Below are 20,053 nucleotides of genomic sequence, written 5' to 3'. Positions count from 1 at the left end.
CTCATTATTAATGGGGGTAAATTCAAGCTGCTGAAAAAGTTGCAATGCATCCCTTGTAGATAGTAGTAAAGACATAAAATTTTACTAACATGTCAGATACTGGTGTGGCACAGAGATAGCAATGCTAAAAAGTTGGTATGTTGCTATAAAGATACTGGTTTGTTGGAGCCCCATTTATTTCAACTTTTATGTTTTCTAAATTTGTTTGAGGGGAAGTGAATGTCAAGTACCACGCTTCATTTTCAAATGTTATTGATACAATTCTACTTCAATGAAAATAGATTTAAAATTTTTCGCTGTGTTGTTTCTGGGTTAGCAGAAATTCTCGTCTCAAAACCACCATTTTTTCCCCTAATATTTGTTACTAAACATTCTGGTTGAAATTCCTTTCTAAGAAATAAGAAAGCCTGCCTGATCATGATTGTATTTTGAATTACGTGAGTTGATACAACTCAACTTGTTTTTTCTATTAGAATTTATTAATAGGAAAACAAAACTTGTTTATCAGTAGACACTATAAGAGCTACATAGACATGTTGCAGTTTGCATGGGCTTTGAAAGCCCTTTTTTTTTCTTTCTTCTTTCCATTCCTTCTGCACATGGAGCCTTAACACAGTGTGGCTTCGGTTGCCTGTCTTGGGCCTCTACTGCCTACCATGTTGTGAGTAACTGTTTCTGTAATTGTGCTGCATATTCACAGCACAGCCTCTGCTAAAATTAAGAGTATTTTGCAATAATTACAATGAACAAAAATGGGCAAACTAAGTCAGGACTAAATATTTCTGCTGATATATGGACAGTTGCAGAAACTGAGGGATGTAGTTTTGGATGCAAAAACTAAAATTCTATTGGACAAGTCAAATTGCAGAGTAGACTGTTGGGTCACATACCTTCAAAGACTAAAATTTTAATGAAAACAGGAAACTGTGGACCAGTGTAACCTGCAGGCTGCTGTTCTCTTCTAAGAGACATCAAAAACTTCTTTTTGATATTGTACTTTCTATTTTGAAAAGTGGTTGGAATATACTACCAAATAAAAATCTTTCCTTTCTCAGTCTTTCTGGGTCTGTATTTGTGTCCTGACAGTGGTTGCAATGTCAGTAATGATTGGTGTTTCCAAGAAATTGCATCATGTTTCATGTATAATACTTACTACTATCTTACTAACATTAGTGTGTTAGTCTTCAATGTTTAATTTTTTAAAAAAACTAAGTAATTTTGAAAGAATTTTAATTTTTATAGGATTTTCTTAGTCACAAACAGATGCTGTGCTATAGCTCATGTTTGACTGGTATGTTTAGGATCTGTAAATTTTTTATGTTTAATTTGTGAAGTTGCAGTAGTATGTATCTTAAGTGTTACCAATAAGATACATACATTTTTAACATTGAAATACAAACACAGGCTCTTATTTACTTTTGCTGCTTTGGATATGTTTTTGAGCACTTTTCATGTGCTTTGCTGTTTGCCTCAAGTCAGTACAATTCTTCCTCCTTCCCATGCTGTTAAAATGTATGGGTGGAATGGTAGCTTCCAAGCACCCCTAAAGAAAACCCTTTCAGGTCATGTCATATAACCTGTATTATAAGAGCAGCTGTGGGTAAGATTCTAAAAAGTGAATATCCATTAGGATAAACATTTTTTACATGTTTTTACTGGTTTGGTTTTTTAGATGTGAGACAGAGAGTTGTCATAATATAATGCATTGATCTCTCTTTTTTTCTTAATAGATAAAAAAATATTTTGAACTTGAGCCACTTGCACGTGGAAAGCGCTGGATTCTTAAACCCTGCTCCTTGGATGACATGGAGGCAGTAAAAGACAGCTTCTCCCTTCTAATAAACTTGCTAGAAGAGAGAGACTTCGAACCTTCAAGAATGTGAAAGCTAAGAGAAAGAAGAGGTTGCCACGCATTGCTGTACCTGCTCACTCTGTCACAGCTTAATTGCAGCGTAGTATCAAGGCTGAGCTGTGATATGTTGTTCATACAGAGTTAATGCAGAATGTCCTTTGGTTAAAATAAATGTTCTGTGAATCAGGTACACAGCTATTTCCAGTAAAGTTGTCTACACTACTGAAGTAGAAAGTCCCTCTTTGTTTACCACTATTTCTGCACACTGCATGTTGCTTTCTTGCACCACGATCATCCTTGGTAGAAAAATTTACACGCACAAAAATAGCATAGTCCATAAAGGAGGACCATGTGTTATCTTGAATTTTAAAAATAAGTAATGTCTAAAGAATTTATGAGTTAATTTAGCTTGTTTATTGACTTCACATTATGGAAGAGCACAGCCACTGAGAACCTTAATAGGATACCTAAAACACAAGCAGTTTCATGTTAATGCAAAGGTTATTCCTGAGGTTTTACTAGGTGAAAACACAGTTGAGGTAGTGGACTTCACAAGGTAGTTGAGTGTCTTCTACAGTCACTGCAAAACCCTGCCAGAGGCAGTGTGGTATTTTGCTGGAAGTTTGCTGAAAACTAAATTAACAAACAGATGTGCACAGATAACAGTATTTGGGGAAATCAGCTGACATGAACAGGTGATCTAAGTAAAAAGATTTTAGAAGTATATGAAAGATTTTAGAAATATACAGAAGTTGAATAAAGTAATAATTTTCATTGAAAGTAGTTTTCCATAAGAAAAGCAGGGCAAATATTGGTTAGTTCATCTGTGGAGGCTTTATTGCTAGTTAAAAGTATAAGTGATTTTTAAATACTTCCTTTATCACTCATTCATAGACTACTACTGCTATTGTAACATTGCCACGGCATCTATCCAGTAATTAAGGGTCTTCCAGTGTTTGTACCAGAAGCTTCTCTTTTCAAGGGGATTATATCTTGTTCTTTCAAACTTCCTCTGGCCTACATGTTACTTAGAAGACAAAAAAGTAGTCATTGGAAACAACATTTGTAATACATTTAGAAGAAGTTGATTTGGGTCACGTAACACAGTCCACTTTTCCTCTTTCCTTGTTTTCCCCACTGTAGATTTGCAGTATTTCAGCTACTTTATGTTGATTTTTTAAAAAACTCATAAACTGGTTTTGTCCATTGAAGAAACGTGCCAGGCCACTGGTTGACAGTGACAACAGGGTCTGTGCAGATCAGTCACTGGACTGGTGCACGCCTTGAATGCTGTGCCTTGTGCATTCAGCTACTTTTGTGCATGAGTGTTTGCAAACACAAACTCGAGTGAGGTGTCATGAGTTCCTCATCAGCTCTGCTTCTGTCTTGAAACACACAATGCCTTGTTTTTGGGGCTTTAAGCAACATCTCTTTCCACCCTAAGCATTTATCTTCTGTTTGAAGTTTATTGTAGCTCCTTACTAGTTTATTTGGGGATAAGAAAATAGTAAACATCAGCTTTTGAAGGCTCATAAACGCCATTTCTCTATTATTTGTAATTTTGCTCTTTGTTAAACAAAATGTTTCTCATACATATTTTAGTTTACTTTTCATTTGCCATTAATTTCTTGCATTGCTCCCACTGTTGTAACTGCTTCCTATTATCAAAAAGAAGCTGGGAAAACTGGTAAACTCCTTGTTTAATTTTGAGATGGAATAGGCAGGAAGCCTGAAGGGCATGTCCTTGCTTTGTTTTGTGTTCTCTTTCCTGTCAGGTCAATTGTCTCACTGCTAATACTGTTGGAAACAACCAAGAACTGGAATTGTTCATTTTAAAGCACAGAGGAGCCCTGCTTTGATTCAGTCCTCTCTGCACACTTTAGTCAGGACCCAGCTGCCCATCAGTTTCTCTCGTGAGGGCTAAGGAGGTTCCCTTCCCTGGATTTAAGGGGGAACTGGATCTAATGTACATTTCCAAACTCCCTAATTGCTGACATGAGCTTAAAGGCTACAGAGTCCCCAGATTTCCACAAGGTCCCCAGATTTCTGTTTTATTTAGGGACAATGAAAAATAAGCAGGGAAGAGGAGTAGGAGCATTATTTCCAGAGAAAGCAGGCCGTTTGGGGAGGCAAATTGAGGGATTCCAAGCTTTTACTGCTTTTTCATTGGCCATTAGTGAAAAGATGTGAAATAACATTTTTTTTACTATTTTCCCCTGCTTTTGTTTAGCTATGGACCAAAAGGTACAGGAAATGAAAAGAAGCCCAACTCTATTACATTCTTGAAACTGTACTTATTTCTACCACCAGTGAGTTTGTCTGGTCCAAAAACTTTAATGGCTCCAACTTTTGGTCATGATCTCCCGGCTATGCACTGTTTGAAGGTGCTACATAACTTATATGGAAATGCCCAAGAAGTGCTTGATAATGTGGTTTTGGAGAATGCCAGTGGCTATTTAGACTAGGACCTTTTGATACTTCAGTGTTTTTTCTTTAGGCAAATATCAACTGCACAGAAGCAGTGATTTTAATTTTCAGAATTATTTTGAGTATGCTCTTTCTTACTAATATAGTGATCATTCCTCATCACAGGTTGAAACAATACCTCATAACTGCTGAAGGCTAAGACCAACACTTAACTTTACTTTGAATGTAGTACTTCTGTGGTTTTGTGTTGTAGATGGACTTAATGGATGTGTACCTTTTAAATGTCTATAAACAACTTCACCTTTTTATGAGGGGATAACAATGTTCATAGCAGCTCATGTCACACTTCCTTGTCTATAGTGTTGTTGAATGCTCTGGCTATGGTAGAATATGTAAGCACCATGCAGTTTTCAGATAACCAATCTTAACTGCTTTGGTTTTTTGTTTGTTTGTTTTAATCTTTCCACATGTGTTTGTCATTTAGGTGGAATAAACTTGGGCACTAGGCTCTACTTTCCATGCAAGTTCATTAAGGAGTGAACATTGTCTTTCTAAAAAAATATATTGTGCTTTAATGTTCTTTAGCCATCTGTTAAATTACTTTGTGTGTGTGTGTGTGTGTGCCCACACTGGGCTTCTTCTCAGACCTGTGGCTGTCTGCGGTGTCTCAGCCGTCAGAATGAAAACATTATCAATCAGTATCCAACAACAGCTGGTTTTGACAACCTTCTGTCTGCTGCCTAATGCTTTACAACTCATCAGTAAGGCTCTTTGTCTGCCCACTCTGAGCTGGTAATTTTAACTGCTTCATGTTGTGTCCTGTACTTGTACTTTTGGCATTTGTATGGCTTAAAAGTTAAGTCTTAGTGGGTTTTGATATTCTTTCTTGCTGTATAATGCTCCATGTGTATCTTAGCTTGCCTATTCAAATGCGCTATACAAAAATCTGTGATGTATTATTTCGTTTAACTTCTTGCATTTCATTATATTTATAGAAGTTGCAGATTTTTGTACCGTATTACTTAATACAGTTGCCTTTTTGTAATGGCAATTAATTTATATTACAAAAGTTTGTATCTTTACTGTAGTCGAAAGTATTAGTTAACTGCCATATTATCTTGACTTTATACTAAAAATGCAGTATCAACAGAAGTTGACCCAATCAAGTGGTCAACTGCTGACATGGGGAACTTGTACTGTTTGTGATTTATACATGATTTCCACTATGAGAAAAAAAAAAAAAAAAAAAAAAAAGAAAGAAAAAGAAAATAAAATAAACACTGTGTAGAACTGACTTGATAAGTTTTTTTTTCTTGAGTAAGTAGCCAGTTTGGAAGCATGGCATATTGCCTTGATGTGGATTCTTCAAGATAAATTATTTACTCATAAGTGAAAACAAATACTACTGTATAATTACTGGTATGTCATACATAGTTGCAAATTCACATACATATGTATGAAATAGAAACTTCCAAAATCAGCTGATTTCTTCCACAGCAAGATGTTTTTACTCTGGAAGTATTCTGAAAGATATTGCAGGTTTATTGGTGAAACAGGGATTGGAATAATCCCTACACAATTACTCCATAATATTAAACTGAGGGACATGTTTATGTGACTAGAAGTTCTTTTTAAATAAATGACATGGCAAAATACATATACAAAACACAAGTTACAGAAGCTGAGTAAAGAAATATATTCTGGGAAAAATAGAAGCTTGCCGAAATGGCTCAGTGTTATCCTGTCAAATGCTGTTTGAGTAGAAGGTGCTCTCACAATGGAAGTTGTAACAGCTGATGGAAGAACACCACTGCTAACTCAGACTGGAGTTGGTTATGCAGTTACTGAGGTATGCTTTTCTCATGTCACTGTTTTTTAAATCTGCCTCTTGACCAAGACTAGGAATGAAATGAAAGATTTGTAAACTGAGATTTCTTTTAAATTCTTTTGTTTCATACAAATAGGAACTGAAAACCAGCTAATCATGCCTCATTTGATAGCTCTTAAAAGAATTTTCATTAGCTCATTAGCCCTTTGACCTAATAGTTTAAACAAATAAAAACATCTGTGTCAGCTGTAGGGTTAGTCGTCCAGGGCCCAGGTTAACATGAGGATAAGAGGGAGTCCCATATCCAATATAAAAACAAAAACCTTTTTCAGCATCTGTAGAAATCAAGTAGGCTGTGCTGAATTCTGTTAGGTGAAGAAACTGAAGAAGATCATTATCCTTTTCAATCCTCTGCCCTCAAGAGTGAACTGACTAATTTCCTTGTGTGGGTTTGACTGAAGTTTAATTTAAATAGTTCTGAGACATTTATTCTTAATTCTAGCTGTTTATAATGTATTTGAGCTTTTATCACAGTTATGTTTAGGGAAACCAAAACAGGCTGTATATAATCCTTGTTTATTATATGTGAATTTCATAGGAAAATGTAATATATAGTGTTCTGGTGGGTTTTAATGGAATATCATGTTCAGCACTTTCATTTACAATGTCTTAAATATACCTTGATTTTTTAATCACCAAGTCTCTCTAGGAAGGGCAGATATGTGAATGTCAGTATTGGCACTAACAGTAGTCTGTGGAGCTCCAGTTACCTGTAGCAATAAACTGGGAGAGAACAGAAGTGTTCTAATCTTGTCAGGTATACAGAAAATCCAACTGAAGTAATCAGCAAAAGGCCCAGCACTGGTTTGGGATGATTACGGCAAAAGAGACACTCTTCACCTGAAAATAGCCTGAATTACATAATATTCTGAGTTGGAAGGAACCCCCAAGGATCACTGAGTCCAACTCCTGGTCCTGCACAGCACCATCCCCAAGAATGGTGCCATGTGCCTGAGAACATTGTTCAGAGACTCCTTGAGCTCTGTCTCGTTTGCCTCTGTGACCACATCCCCCAGGAGCCTGCTCCAGTGCTCAAACACCCTCTGGGGGAAGAGCCTTTTCCTGATATCCATCCTAAACATGCCCTGACACAACTCCAGGCCGTTCCCTCAGGTCCTGACACTGGTCACTGGTCAGAGAAGAGATCAGGGCCTGGCCCTGTGCTTCCCCTCATGAGGACATTGTAGACTGTGATGAAATTTCCATTGGTCTCCTTTTCTCCAGGCTGGTTTTGGTAAAGACCTTATTTGTAATAAAATGCTGCTGCAATTAATTTCTAAGCACAGAAACATATCCTCATACATTAATTAAACTATATATATAACTATATAGATGTATTTGAAAACCTGCCCACTTGCAAGAGGCATGAATTGTACCTAAAAAATGACCACAAATAAAACTAGCCACCACAGTACTTCTTTTTCACCTATCACCTTGCAAAAATGAAATGCTGTGGTTCATTTTATTACCATGAAATGTAACTATAATTTCTTGCATTTCACTGTACACTAGAAAGCATTTGTATGTAGTAAGTAAAAGACAAAAAATCCTTTTGTGGTTTTGCAACTTCCACATATTGAGAGCTGCCATCTTTCTAAGGAAGCATTGAATATTGAAGGACAGGAACTTTGTAACTTTGTTTAAAACAGTGCCAGCTGAAATGCTAAATCATGGAAATCCCAAACAAAAGGTCTGGTGCTGTTCAAATGCATAATCCAAGAGATGGCAGGCAGGAGAAAGGAAATAATGACTTGCATATGAATATTGGAAAACCAAAACAAGTTTAATGGCCAATCACACGGCAGCAAAGTGTTTGGTGTCTTCACAATATGACAATCTTGAATTAGGAAGATTGATAGATATTCCAGGATCAAAAATGCATCCTGTAAAAAATGTAAAGAGTGTAATTTTATAGTAGATTACATTTGGGTTTGTTAATTTTGACATAGTCCCTTGAAAGCAATAATTCCTGCTGTGCATTAAATTTGGCACTTTAAAAGTCTCATCTATAGAAATGAATTCATTTTGTGTTCTGTTAACATACACTAAAATAGCATTTTCTATCTTTTGTCATCTTCTCATTTATTTGAAAGCACATATCCTAATATTTCCTCAGAGAAAGTTATACCCAAATTGCTGTAATGTAACTTTCAAAGACCCTATTTCTGACAGTATCAGAATATGATAAATACCTGTTTGCAAAACTACATCAGAACTATTTTATTATAGCATTGCCACATATGGTATTTTTGTAGGACCTGGAGATTGAAGATGTGAATGGGATTGTCACCATTTAAAATCAACACTGATTAACTGCAGCATCTGGAAAACTTTTTTTTCTTTTTTTTTTCCTAACAGTGGAATAAAAAATGCCATATCATCCTTTTCTCAATATTTATCTTGCTGCAGAGAAGAAATTAGTAGTCATTTTCAGTAACATGAGTTACAACAGCATTTAACAGTCCATTTTTAATAAATTACTTTGTTTGCCAACTATATAGTTGTAATCCTCTCTGCTTTACACGTGTGTCAGAATTGAAAAAATTGAACTTCCTTCAATTATTTGAAACTAAGGTTGATTTTTAAAAATGCTAATTGCCCTGTCTAAAATATTTTTTGCATAGTTTGCAGGAGTGTGATTGATGCAGGAAAGTTCACTTTTGCCTTTAAGATATAGAGCATGACCTTTTGGTTACAGTAAATACAGTACTGCAAGTCTGTGAAAGTCATCACATATACTAAAGGTATTGAGACCGTTTACCTCACGTTCCTTTCTATTAGCTTCCACAATTAACATGATCCACAGCTGAAAAAATAATTCTGGTTGTCAGTGATAAATGGGGTGAAATCGTCAATCACTGAAGTTGACAGTATTATTTTTAAAAGATATTGCAAACAAATGTTTACCCAAAGACAGCAGTATGTTGCTGAGGCTTTTTTCTTTGGGGTTCTCTCATTTCATTTACATGGCATGCTGACTTCAGGGCTCACCCTCACACTAAAGAGATCTTCTTTTCCTTCTCTTATTTTTTTCTTTTTTTAATTTCTGGGGCATTAAGAACATCAAACATCCATGCACCAAGGTCTTTTACCTCTTACCAGAAACATTCCTGGTAAACTTCTGAAATCTGAGACAGAACATCAACTCTTTGTTTATTTGTTTTCTTTTCTTGGTATGATGTGCAGACCTGAGATTTCAGTTCAGGCCTGTCTCCACTGAGAGGTGCTTGTAATATAGGATTCTACTATTATGGGCTATATAAATATTGTGCCTATTTTTAGCACTTGCTTTTGATCTCTGAAGAATTTTAATATCAAGGTCAAATATGGTGGTTGCATATGTAGATGTATTGGTGACATAGACATTTAAGAAAATGTATGCAGTGTTTGTAGATTTGAAATGTCTTGTTTTCTAGGTTCTCAATGATGAGGACAAATCTTCCATAAAACCACTGTGGGATGATAAATTCTGTCTGCTTATGAGAGATTCAGAAGGCAGTTTTGCTTTTAGGTTTTGGTTCAAAGCAAATTAAACAGAAACTGTTTTTTCTTTCAAGTGTGGTACTTTATACCATGTGGATACCCCAATGATTAGCATGTTCTCAAGCACTTGGTCTGTGAGAGCCATTTTGCATCTAACCTGATTAGGGCCTGAGGAGGTGTTCACTAGAAGTCAATGTTTCCAGTTAGTGACTGGATCCTTTTAATTTCTGCCTGCTAAAACATTTTAAAACCCCTTGATGTTCACACCTGTTTGCACATCTCTCTCCCGTGTCACCCAAGTGTGCCCTTAGAGTGATTGTTAACACAGATATGGAATTCCCCTGGCACCCAAGGACCAGTTCATTCATGGTTGTCATGAGACAGTCTTCTGTTCTTTCTTCATCAGAGTATGCATGAAGGCTCATTTTCTCATCATCTTTTGTGTTTCCATATCTGCTTATTTTGGGTGGGAGCTCTGGTTCGTGCAATAATTGATCTTCGATGCTGGGTTTATCTTTGATGAAAGCAGGGACTATTACAGGAAGATAGTTCTGAGACTCTCTTTTATGATGAAAATTGCAAGTTACAACACAAATAGCTAGAAAATGTAACTGTTAGTTACATTTAGTAACTGTTGTAGTAAATGTAACTGTTAGTAGATGGCTTTGAGTATAACTAAAATGGCGATCAAATGTGCCTTGCTCTAGCTGACTATGCTGAAAGTTGATTCTCATTTACTAATGTCAGAATTAAACCAGAAAAAGTTGCCCAAAATTAGATAATGTCTGGTTCAGCAGAAGGAATGCAGAAGGTGAGCCTGATGAGGTGTGGGCCGCCATTCTGAATGGCACTGAGCCCTCAGACACTGAGGCCTCCTCAGGGATGGCCACTTACCTGAGCCTGTGGCCTACCAGCCACGGGATATCTGTTTGCCACAGAGCTGAGGTGAGACACCAGTTTGAGGAGGCCTTGGTAGCGCCTCTACCTCACCAGGTAATGCCAACCCATGTCCTGCAGAGCCGGCTGCTGATGGCCTGCAGCCACTGCTCCAGGGGAGCTGCTGCTTGCTCGTGGTGCCTCTGCCATGGGAACTCCGCCTGGATTGTCAGGAGCGGTGTGGAGTTCACAGCCAGGCACCAGCCCTGCCTGGCTTACCGAGACAAGCACTTTTCAAGGTGACGAAAGAAATACTGAAATGGGAAAATCACTGCTGGTGGCATGCCTTCACACCTGTCATGCTGTATTACAGTCTCTGTCTTTGATTATTGGTCCCATAAAGGTGTCATTTTCTTCATGTTATTAAAGCAATTACCGTTATTATACTTAATTTGTCCTTTCCGAAGGGAGCAAGAATAAATGAGGGAGGATTTGCATACAAATTGAGCCTGATGTGGGGGGAAATTGCAGCAGGTGGTGCGGCTGAGAGGAGATGTTATACAGGAGCGTGGCCGGAGCTGCCCTCCTCCGCAGCCCTGTGCTGGTGACCCTTTGAGGAATGTCTCACCACTGTCTGGTGGATTCATTTGAATGAGGGACAGTTTGGCTCACTGTCATCCTGGGCAGATCAAAGCCTGTGCCTTGGCAGGCTGCATGGACAGAGGAGGCATGTGAAAGGTCTCCCCACCCCCAGGGCAAGTCCTTTTTCCTGGCACTGCTTAACCCTCCCCACGTTTCTCTTGCAGGGACCTACCCCATTCTCATGCATCTTGTCTCAGGCTACCATGAATCACTACCATAAATTACAAAGATGCTAATTTTTGGAGTGCAACTCTATGAACTTCTTCAAAAAGCATTTTTGACTGTAATCTGTTCCATCAGAAACCTGTTTTATCTCTTTATCTACATCTATTACTCAGTACTAATCCTCATATTACACCCTCTCAAGCATTCCCCTTGCATACAAGGTTTTCAAAAGCAAACATTTTCCAATACTTTTCTGCATTCTTAGTGAAAACAAACTAACAAATAAACTTAGATGTCAGGATGTTCAGATAACATACAATGTGTTTTTATTTAATGTGAAGAGATACAAGCAAAAAGACGTGTTGACCTCCCTCCAGTAAATTTTCTCAAGAACATTGCAAAATACATGTAAACTCCCTTGGCCTATTCAACCTTTCCAGATGCATCACTCTCCTGGGTAGTTAGACAGATAGAGAGTCAAGTGGGAGTGCAGATAAGCATGTTGGATACCACCACTGAACTGAAATATGTAGACCTCCATATGGTAAGGTAAATGCCATCATTTTTTTCACCATTTTAAAGTTTCCTATGAGGAAACTTAAGCCGTATCTGTGGTTACAAAACAAAGGAAAAATCTTGTCTACATGCGTTTTGTAAAATATCTCTTTCATGTAATCATTTATGGGCTGTGATAGCTGGAGTACATAAATTGTTTCAATATTTATTTCTCCTTCAGAATTGCTTGGATTTTTCTTCACCTGTCAAAATGACTTGCTTCTATTGAGCAGCTTCTATATTCTGCATGTCTGTATTCTGTGGTTACTTTAAGGCTACAGTATATCAGATTCAGTATCTTGAACTAAAAGTTATAGAAAATTCAGAGAGAAAAATATTACCAAAGTAATTAATTTAAAGAGTACTGTAGGAAAAATCCTTGTATATGAGAAAATATGTTGAAAAACAATTTAAAATATTACACTGATGTTTCAAAGGATGCAAATATGAGATTCTGTTACCTGAACTGCTTTATTGTCAGATATGCATAACTATAATTAACTTTATTTTGAAATTTTGTCATCTATCCTCATTTCTCTGTATGTCTTTGTTACACACCTTTCCAAACTGTGCATGGTGTGGTTTTGATGCTCAGTAAAATTCCCTGTCCTCCTGCAGTTATCCCAGATGTCAAAATTGGGTCATGACTGGCCTAGCTTCATGCTAAAGCAGTTTGTCAACTCTTTTGTGGGGACTCACAAGCTCCCTGTGGTGCTGATGGTCTCACAAACCATTGGGATTGCACCTTTTTCCCTCCATCTGTGAATTCACTGCATATTTGCAGCATTTACACAGCATGGAATGAGTGTCCAGTGGATGAAAAGTCTGCAATGAAGGAGAAGACAGGACAAAAATATTTGGAGCAAGAGAGTATTTCTTTAGCAGAGAATGAGTGCAGGGTGAATTGAGGAAATCTGTGTTACTTGAGTAGAGGGGATGATGACTGTCACCTTCCCTCACACAGGATAAATGTAGTTCAGAAGTTCAGAAGCAGAGGCTTAGTTTATTGGTCCATCACCTTCAAAACAACCTTGGTCATGGTATCATGGATGTGGGTCTTGAGGATCAAGGTAGAAGAGGCAAGTTTTTTCTCTCTAATTGGCCAGGTCACTCTCTATGCCTTTTTTGCTAGGACAGGCAGGTTTAATTTATTTTTTCCCCATCTCAAGGCCATCAGGCAGTTCCCTGAATTGGTGGGTCTGGCGCCTGCCCAGAAACCACATGGTTCAGAACACTGGTCCTCACCTTACCTATTCAGCTAAGAGCATAGAAACCAGCTAGGCTTTTCTAGATTTGTTGCTTCATTTCTTGGTCTTCAAGATCCTGAATAAGGCCCCAACATCCAAAGGATGCAATTCCTTCTTCTCATCCAGCCACAGTAACTTTGAGGCCTGGGAATGCCTTGAGCAGTGACTTGGCTGCAGACAACACCTTCTCCATGGAAGGTGGTGTGTGTGGCACAGTTCAGCACAGAGGCTGCCTAACAGCACAGCTTAGCCCCCTTAACAGTATGGCACAATGCCATGGCACATCTGCTCAGACCATTGCCAGACAACATCTCAAAATAGCTCTGGGAAGTATTTTCTTAATTGACTGTTTATCTCAAATTCTCCCTCCCCATCTCAAGCAATTGAAATCTTGCTGGGAGAAAGGGCAGTTTTTGAAAATTTTACATATAACTTAGTGTGGAGAGTGGTAAGGATGTAGCACTGTCCTTCAAGGATGCCAGTTTTGTCTGGAGCCTTCCACAGAGTCTCCATTGTCTTTTGGATATGAACTGAGACCAGCTGTGCTGCTGACATTCAGACCATCATCCGTGAGCAGTTGTTTGCAGGTGTAGGTAATAGTTTGAAGCATGCATATTTTCAGACACCAGCTGCTGCATGACCTGTAGCTATCTGGAAATCCAGACAGAACAACAGTTAAAACAGATGAATTTGTGTCAATATTTGCCCATTTTTATCTAGGTTTCATGGAGTGCCTTTGAATGTCTGTCTGGGCAGCTAACTAGCTGTTAGCTCTCTAGGGAAGATGTTTTGTCTGATATAGTGATCTGTTTCCATCAGTTCTCTTTCTCACATCTATATTTAATCAGTGCCATAGTTTTGTGTTGTTGAACATCCTAACTTAACATCATTATTCTAACTATAGCTCTGTCTCCTTTGTTATTCAAATAGCTTTACAAGCCCACAGCATTAAGCCTCACTCCATTCTTTACGAAAGTGAGGATTTTTTTTCTTCCATTTGGCAAAGAGAGAGATCAAATGCAGAATAATTTTGACCTAAAGATCATCTGAACTCTGAAGCAGTGCTGGTGTTTGAGCATAGGCTCTCACTACAGTGCTTTCCCTATGCAACTAAGGCCTCCCATAGATGAGACCAGCAAAGCAAGTTTGTAATCCTTTCATGTTGAGCTTCCCAAGGCACTTTCACTTTGGTAACTCCATGAAATTTGACTGGTAACAAGGGGCTCGATTTCACTGATCACAGCCAGCATGCAGTCCTCTTGCACCTTGCAAACAGTTATGACTCTCTCCTCTGCAGCTGTTCTGCAGGGGAGACAAGGTTGTGTCCCCAACATGGCTTGAGTTTTGGTTTTGTCAGAGAGGCCTTTGGGAAAAGTCTGTGTTTTGCATTGCAGTAATATGGTTTTACATAGGCAGTGTGTACAATGGTGTAATTTCACCTGGTACAGGCATTGCATATTTACATCCTGGGTGACATTATGAAGATGGTTGAATGATGGTTTTCATGAAAGAATAATTTTAAACAGTCTTTTGTGCAAACATTTCTTATATTTGTCTTTTAATGTGGTCTGCACAAGAAAGGATCTGTTGGATGTAGTTAATTTATTTCAGCTGTAGCTAGACATTCACATATATCTTTTAACCATGAGAAGCCAAACCCAGTTAGCCATAAAGAAAGGATATCTGTTCACAGTTTGGAATCTGTTCTGTTGCCTATTTCAAACCCTCACTATTGGATTGATGGACAGTTATTTAAATATGTCATTTGGTTTTGCCATAATTCAATGAGATATTTTCTAATTTTGAGGCAAAGTTCAAAATTATTCTATTTAAACTGAATTGTGTTAGTTGGCTATGTCAGCCTCAAATATTTTGAACTATGTAAAATAGTTTACAATTTTATTGAAAAAATAGGGAAATAAATTAAAATTTCCTTTAAATTGAAGTTATTTATGATTAAGTAACTTATTTTCAAATGAAAATATACTTGTAAATTTGATGTGCCATGATATTACATCTCTTCTGAACATGATATATCCATCTGTACAGTTATCCCTGACTCACAAGAGCTGAAGGGCAATTGAACACTGTTGAACAGTGAGCCACCAGTGCCACTTCTTGCAACCCATACTTGGTTTTTCAATAGGTCTGTTCCCATCTACTACTCTTCATGGTCTGAAAGGACTGCTCGTAGATATATTGCAGCAGATGCTTGTTTTAGGTACATGTAGAGAGAGTATATGCCTTATTTCATTCTTGTTCCCCTCTGGAGGAGTTCTCTCCATACTACTTCATACAAGGTTAAGTTCCATCCATCTTATTTTCACTAAGACTTTCCAATGAAATGCTTTGGGACGACTAACACCCAGGTGAACCTGCAGACTCCGTCTGGTTTCTTTGGTGGTGACTTTGTGAGGAGAAGTTTATTTCTGCCCTTACTCCTCGTCTTCAGCCCCTGGTGTTAGCACCAGTGCCACAGCCTCAGTTTCCACTATGGCAATGTAGATCAGCAGCCCTGGGAACCAGAATTTCCCACTGACCTGTCTATTCCTTTCTGAGGAAAAACAAAACAGTCTAAATAATCTACCACACTCTGAAGTGGTATAAGCTTTCATCTTACTTCACAGTTTTCAAGATAAAATAAACTGGTTTCCTGCTTAACTTTAGCTTTCTTGTAAATCTTCTAACAGTCACCAATCTTCTACAGCTTGCACATGCCAGGTCAGCAAGCACAGTAACAGAGGCTCACCAAAATGAGATAAGTTACTGCAGATTCTAAACATGTGGCACTTATTTTGTGCTGCATCACTTCAATTTTGTGATGTTATCTTTTCAATTAAGAGGTTGCTGTTTCTTTTGTTCATAGAGACAAAAGCAAGAAAGCAAACACATAACAGGCAGTCCCTGGTTTGCTATATTGAAATAGATGAAATAGATGAAACGTTTCACTATCTTGACTGTGTCAGTGCACTCAAGCTGGATAAATTAAGAGCCCTCTGACCCTAAATAAAGGAATATGAAATGCCTTCTTCAAGTATATTGAATATGAACCAACTCTATTTTTAAGAGGTTGTATCTAGTATGTCTGTGTTCAGTCCTGTTTCTTCCCCCACATCCCCCTGCTGCCTTTCCTTGTTAATTCATTTAAACAGGGTTTCTTTCTGCTCAATTTGCATTCAAATGGCTGTCAGGGGAATTTATGGAAATAATGTAAGTGCTTTTATCATTGTGTATTTAGTCACGTGCTAATTTTCAGAAGATGAACTTGTCTAGCGTCTTAGCAAAAGAAAGAGTCAAGCACCAGCCTTTACAAGGCTACAAAGCCATGAACTCCCAGACCAGCATCCCAATTAATGTTTTTTGCTTTGCTGATATATCTTTGTCTCTTATTTTAGATGGCCCATCTTATCCCATTTCTGGCAGATATTTTCTTCTTCATCTTCCTCTTTTGCAATGGAGGTAGCACTAGCTACCCATCTCGAGATCCAGCACACACTGGAATCCCTTTCTTCTTTGTCTTCAGCAGTAAAACATATGTTTACTGAGTTTTGGAAATTTCACTTTGTGTGCTGGTTTTTTTTTCCTGAATTGGTGTTAGAGCAGTAGTGTGGCACATCTCACAGTTAGCAGTAGCACTGAAAAGGCCACCATGAAACACCAGTGTGCACCTCTGTGGGTTGATTCTCTGAAAGCTGAGCCTGCCCCCTCCTTATCTCAAAGCCACAGTCAGCAGATTCCCCAACCCTCAGTGCATTTGATAACAGCTTCAGCAAATTCACAGCCAAGACAAACTTAATTTTGACCAAACCTGACATGGCTGGCTTATAAAATTGGGCATATAGTTATACATTAGGCAACATAAGATACTTTTTGGTCTGGCTCATTTAAGACCCAAGTAACTTGTTCTTTTTGGCCCTTGATGACAAATGCTTCCTCCTCTGGCTTCTTGAAAATTGGAATAATCAGTATGGAAAAAGACTTCCATAAAGCATGTAAATTGTTAATGAAAATAGTTGGTGACAGAAGTATGGTAGCTTTTCAGACAAAATGGTAGACATTTATATTTTAGATGGACCATTAAGCTGTCTCAGTGGCAGATTATCCACTTTACTTTCACATATTTTCTAGAAGAAAGGGAGGAACTGTGTAAACATGAAGATTATATATTTCAAGCCTTTCAATCTAGTGAGTTTTAGATAATTTTTGTCACTCTGCCCTTCTTATTTAAAAAGTATATAATTTATATAATGCCAAAAAAGAGGCCCCATTCATTAAGTGAGTGTGAGTTACTGATTTAATTATTAAATTCCTGAAATGGTGGAGGGTCAAAGAGAGAGTGACAGAAGTTTTCAAATCTGTAGCTCAAGAAAAGTAATGTCATGTCCAAGTATATTTAGTGAATGATAATGCAAACCACAGACAAATACAGAGGAGAGGAGAGGAGAGGAGAGGAGAGGAGAGGAGAGGAGAGGAGAGGAGAGGAGAGGAGAGGAGAGGAGAGGAGAGGAGAGGAGAGGAGAGGAGAGGAGAGGAGAGGAGAGGAGAGGAGAGGAGAGGAGAGGAGAGGAGAGGAGAGGAGAGGAGAGGAGAGGAGAGGAGAGGAGAGGAGAGGAGAGGAGAGGATAAATTTCCTGGCTCAAGCTGGGAATGTATTGAATGCTTAGAGCCAGAGAAACAATAATTTAGAGGGGAGTATTTCCCTGGATTCTGCACTACTAATAAATCATTGCTGGTCATGCAATTTTTAGTGGTCCCAACAATGATTACATTTTGCATACACTGGTCACTCTTCGAGCCTACACACTGTCCTTTGTTCTGCTCTCTGCAGTACTAATGCCCCAAGTGTTCTCAGGTGCCGAGGAACAAAATTTTTGAATAAAAAGGAAAAGGTGTGAATCTGTCTTTATGCAACACACTCACACATGCGTACACAACACCTTGGGTCCAAGGAAAATATTATTTATGATACAAGTTTTTTCAGAATTGCCATTAGGAATTAGAAAAAGATTTTGTAAAATAGGTAGAAATCTTAAAATTTAAATTAAATTCTATTTCTGAGCATATTTTCCTTGTAGAGGGACAAGATAGACTGGCAGAAAAACCTGCCAGTGTATCTCAGATGCTGTGAGTATGAGTTGCCTTGTTCTCATAAATGACTTAAAATTATTTGAAGAAAGGCAGTTACTAAGGGGAAAGTATCATCTATCTGACTTGCAGTATGCAATGTCTTCAACTTAAGGAATTGTGACTCCTTGAGGTGTGAACAGAGGTTCAGAATATGCTGCAGTAAACTGGGGGAACAGACTCTGGAGGTGGGTGCTGAGCCATAAATAGCACAAAGCCTGCAACATTATGGAGGAAGGAATGAGTACAGTTCACTCATTTTTTTTCCAGGGAAAGAGTATATGCATATTCCAAGCCACTGGAAGAGCATTCACTAATGCATGCATGGAAGTTTGAAAGGACTGTTGGGTCTGAAAACCCTTCTTCCAGAAAGGACAAAAAGCCAAAATACCTGATGCCTATCAGGTCAAGAACTTACCCAAGATTAATTGGTGGAGAGTTTCAAAAAGATCCCTATGAACTTCTGCAGAGGACACAGAGTGCTTTCTGGAAGGCAGAGTTGTTCCTCCATCCCTGTGGAGCTGGTGGAAGGACAGCCCAGAGACTGCAGATGAAAATCCTGGCACCAAGCAGCAAGAGCCTGCTGAGAGGAACAGTGAACCAGCTGCCAAACCCCAGCAGCGATGGAGAAAACTTTCTGCAGACTACAGAAGACTCTGCCAGGTGTGCTGCTACCTGGGAAGGCACTGGGTTGACTGGACCAAAGCCTGGAAGCAAGGTTTGATCTTTGTTTGAAAATCCACCAAAGTAAAATGTCAAGACACATCTATTGCAGAGCTGCGCTTACTTAGGTGTTGTCACGGTATTGAAGAGCTATTACTAATTAAAGCATTAGCAGAGCAAATCACAAATCAAAGCTGGGATTTAAGTTTGTGAGCTAGCTGAGTGAACTAGAGTTTCTTCCAGGCTGAAGATATGTAGCAACAGAAGGAGCAACAGGGCTACTGACAGCAGAAAACAAAAGGGATAGTAGAAGAGCAGAAGGTTTCCAAGCTGAATTGGCTAGGTGCAAATCTATAAGGAACTGAGAGGAGGACAGGAAGTGACCTTCTAAGTTAGAAATGTGTGAGTACAGAGCAATTTCTCTGCCTTTGAGTGAAATGTCCAGCCTGTGGGTTTCTGCAATACAGATAAAGCTGGACTGAAGATTACACCAGCCCACAATCATGCTGCTTGTCCCCTGGTCATGTGCAGCAGCAACCTGGTCCTACGCTAAGATCCAATTTTGTTACAACTTCCAGCATGATGTGTTTAGTTGAAATAAACTAAAAAAGAATTGCTTAGATGAAGCTCAAAATGCTTTTCTTTATAGAAGAAAACCTCAGCGACACCAACTAATAAAGCCATGTGGAAGATATAACCTATTTGGGCATCTGAGTGTTAACTTTCTCCCTTGACAACACCCATTTCAGAAACATTGAACTATTTACTGTCTCTGAAACATCTGGACTTTCTACTTGTTTCATAAGTCTCTAACAAAAAATATCTACACATCATCCATCAATCCACAGCCACATTCTTTTCTCACCCTATCATGATTAGATTCTTTGGGAGGTTTTAGGGTTTTTTTTTCCTAATGCTTTTCTCCCAGTTTTTCTTGGACATCATTGTAGTAATTATTAATGGGCTCCATATATGCTCACTTTGAGCCATCAGAAACTGAACTAGTTTGTTATATAAGCTGGAGAAATGGGGACTTTTGGGGACCTGGCCTCTTTCCTTAGCCACAACTGTCCCATTCTGGCAAAACTGAGACAGACCTCAAAGCACTATTTGGAGGAAAGTCCAACTGCT

At 38.4% G+C, this 20,053-nt stretch overlaps 1 protein-coding gene across 7 annotated transcripts in view; it reads left to right on the top strand.

The window, feature by feature from the left end:
• Nucleotides 1-19,798, top strand: part of ARL15 (ARF like GTPase 15) — a 269,511-nt gene extending 249,713 nt beyond the window's left edge. For 5 of the 7 annotated variants that reach the window (XM_074533670.1, XM_074533672.1, XM_074533671.1 and 2 more), the window contains one exon: nucleotides 1,731-5,557. In XM_074533670.1, coding sequence (XP_074389771.1) covers nucleotides 1,731-1,883 — 153 coding nt within the window. In that variant the 3' untranslated portion in view covers nucleotides 1,884-5,557. Of the gene's footprint in view, nucleotides 1-605; nucleotides 662-1,730; nucleotides 5,558-18,529 lie in introns of those variants that run through there. The other 2 variants (XR_012578306.1, XM_074533675.1) reach the window with 2 other exon arrangements.
• Nucleotides 19,799-20,053: the final 255 nt, after the last annotated feature.

Source organism: Zonotrichia albicollis, chromosome Z, assembly GCF_047830755.1.
Source record: "Zonotrichia albicollis isolate bZonAlb1 chromosome Z, bZonAlb1.hap1, whole genome shotgun sequence".
Lineage (NCBI taxonomy): Eukaryota > Metazoa > Chordata > Aves > Passeriformes > Passerellidae > Zonotrichia > Zonotrichia albicollis.
This window is presented reverse-complemented; position numbering and strand designations above follow the sequence as displayed.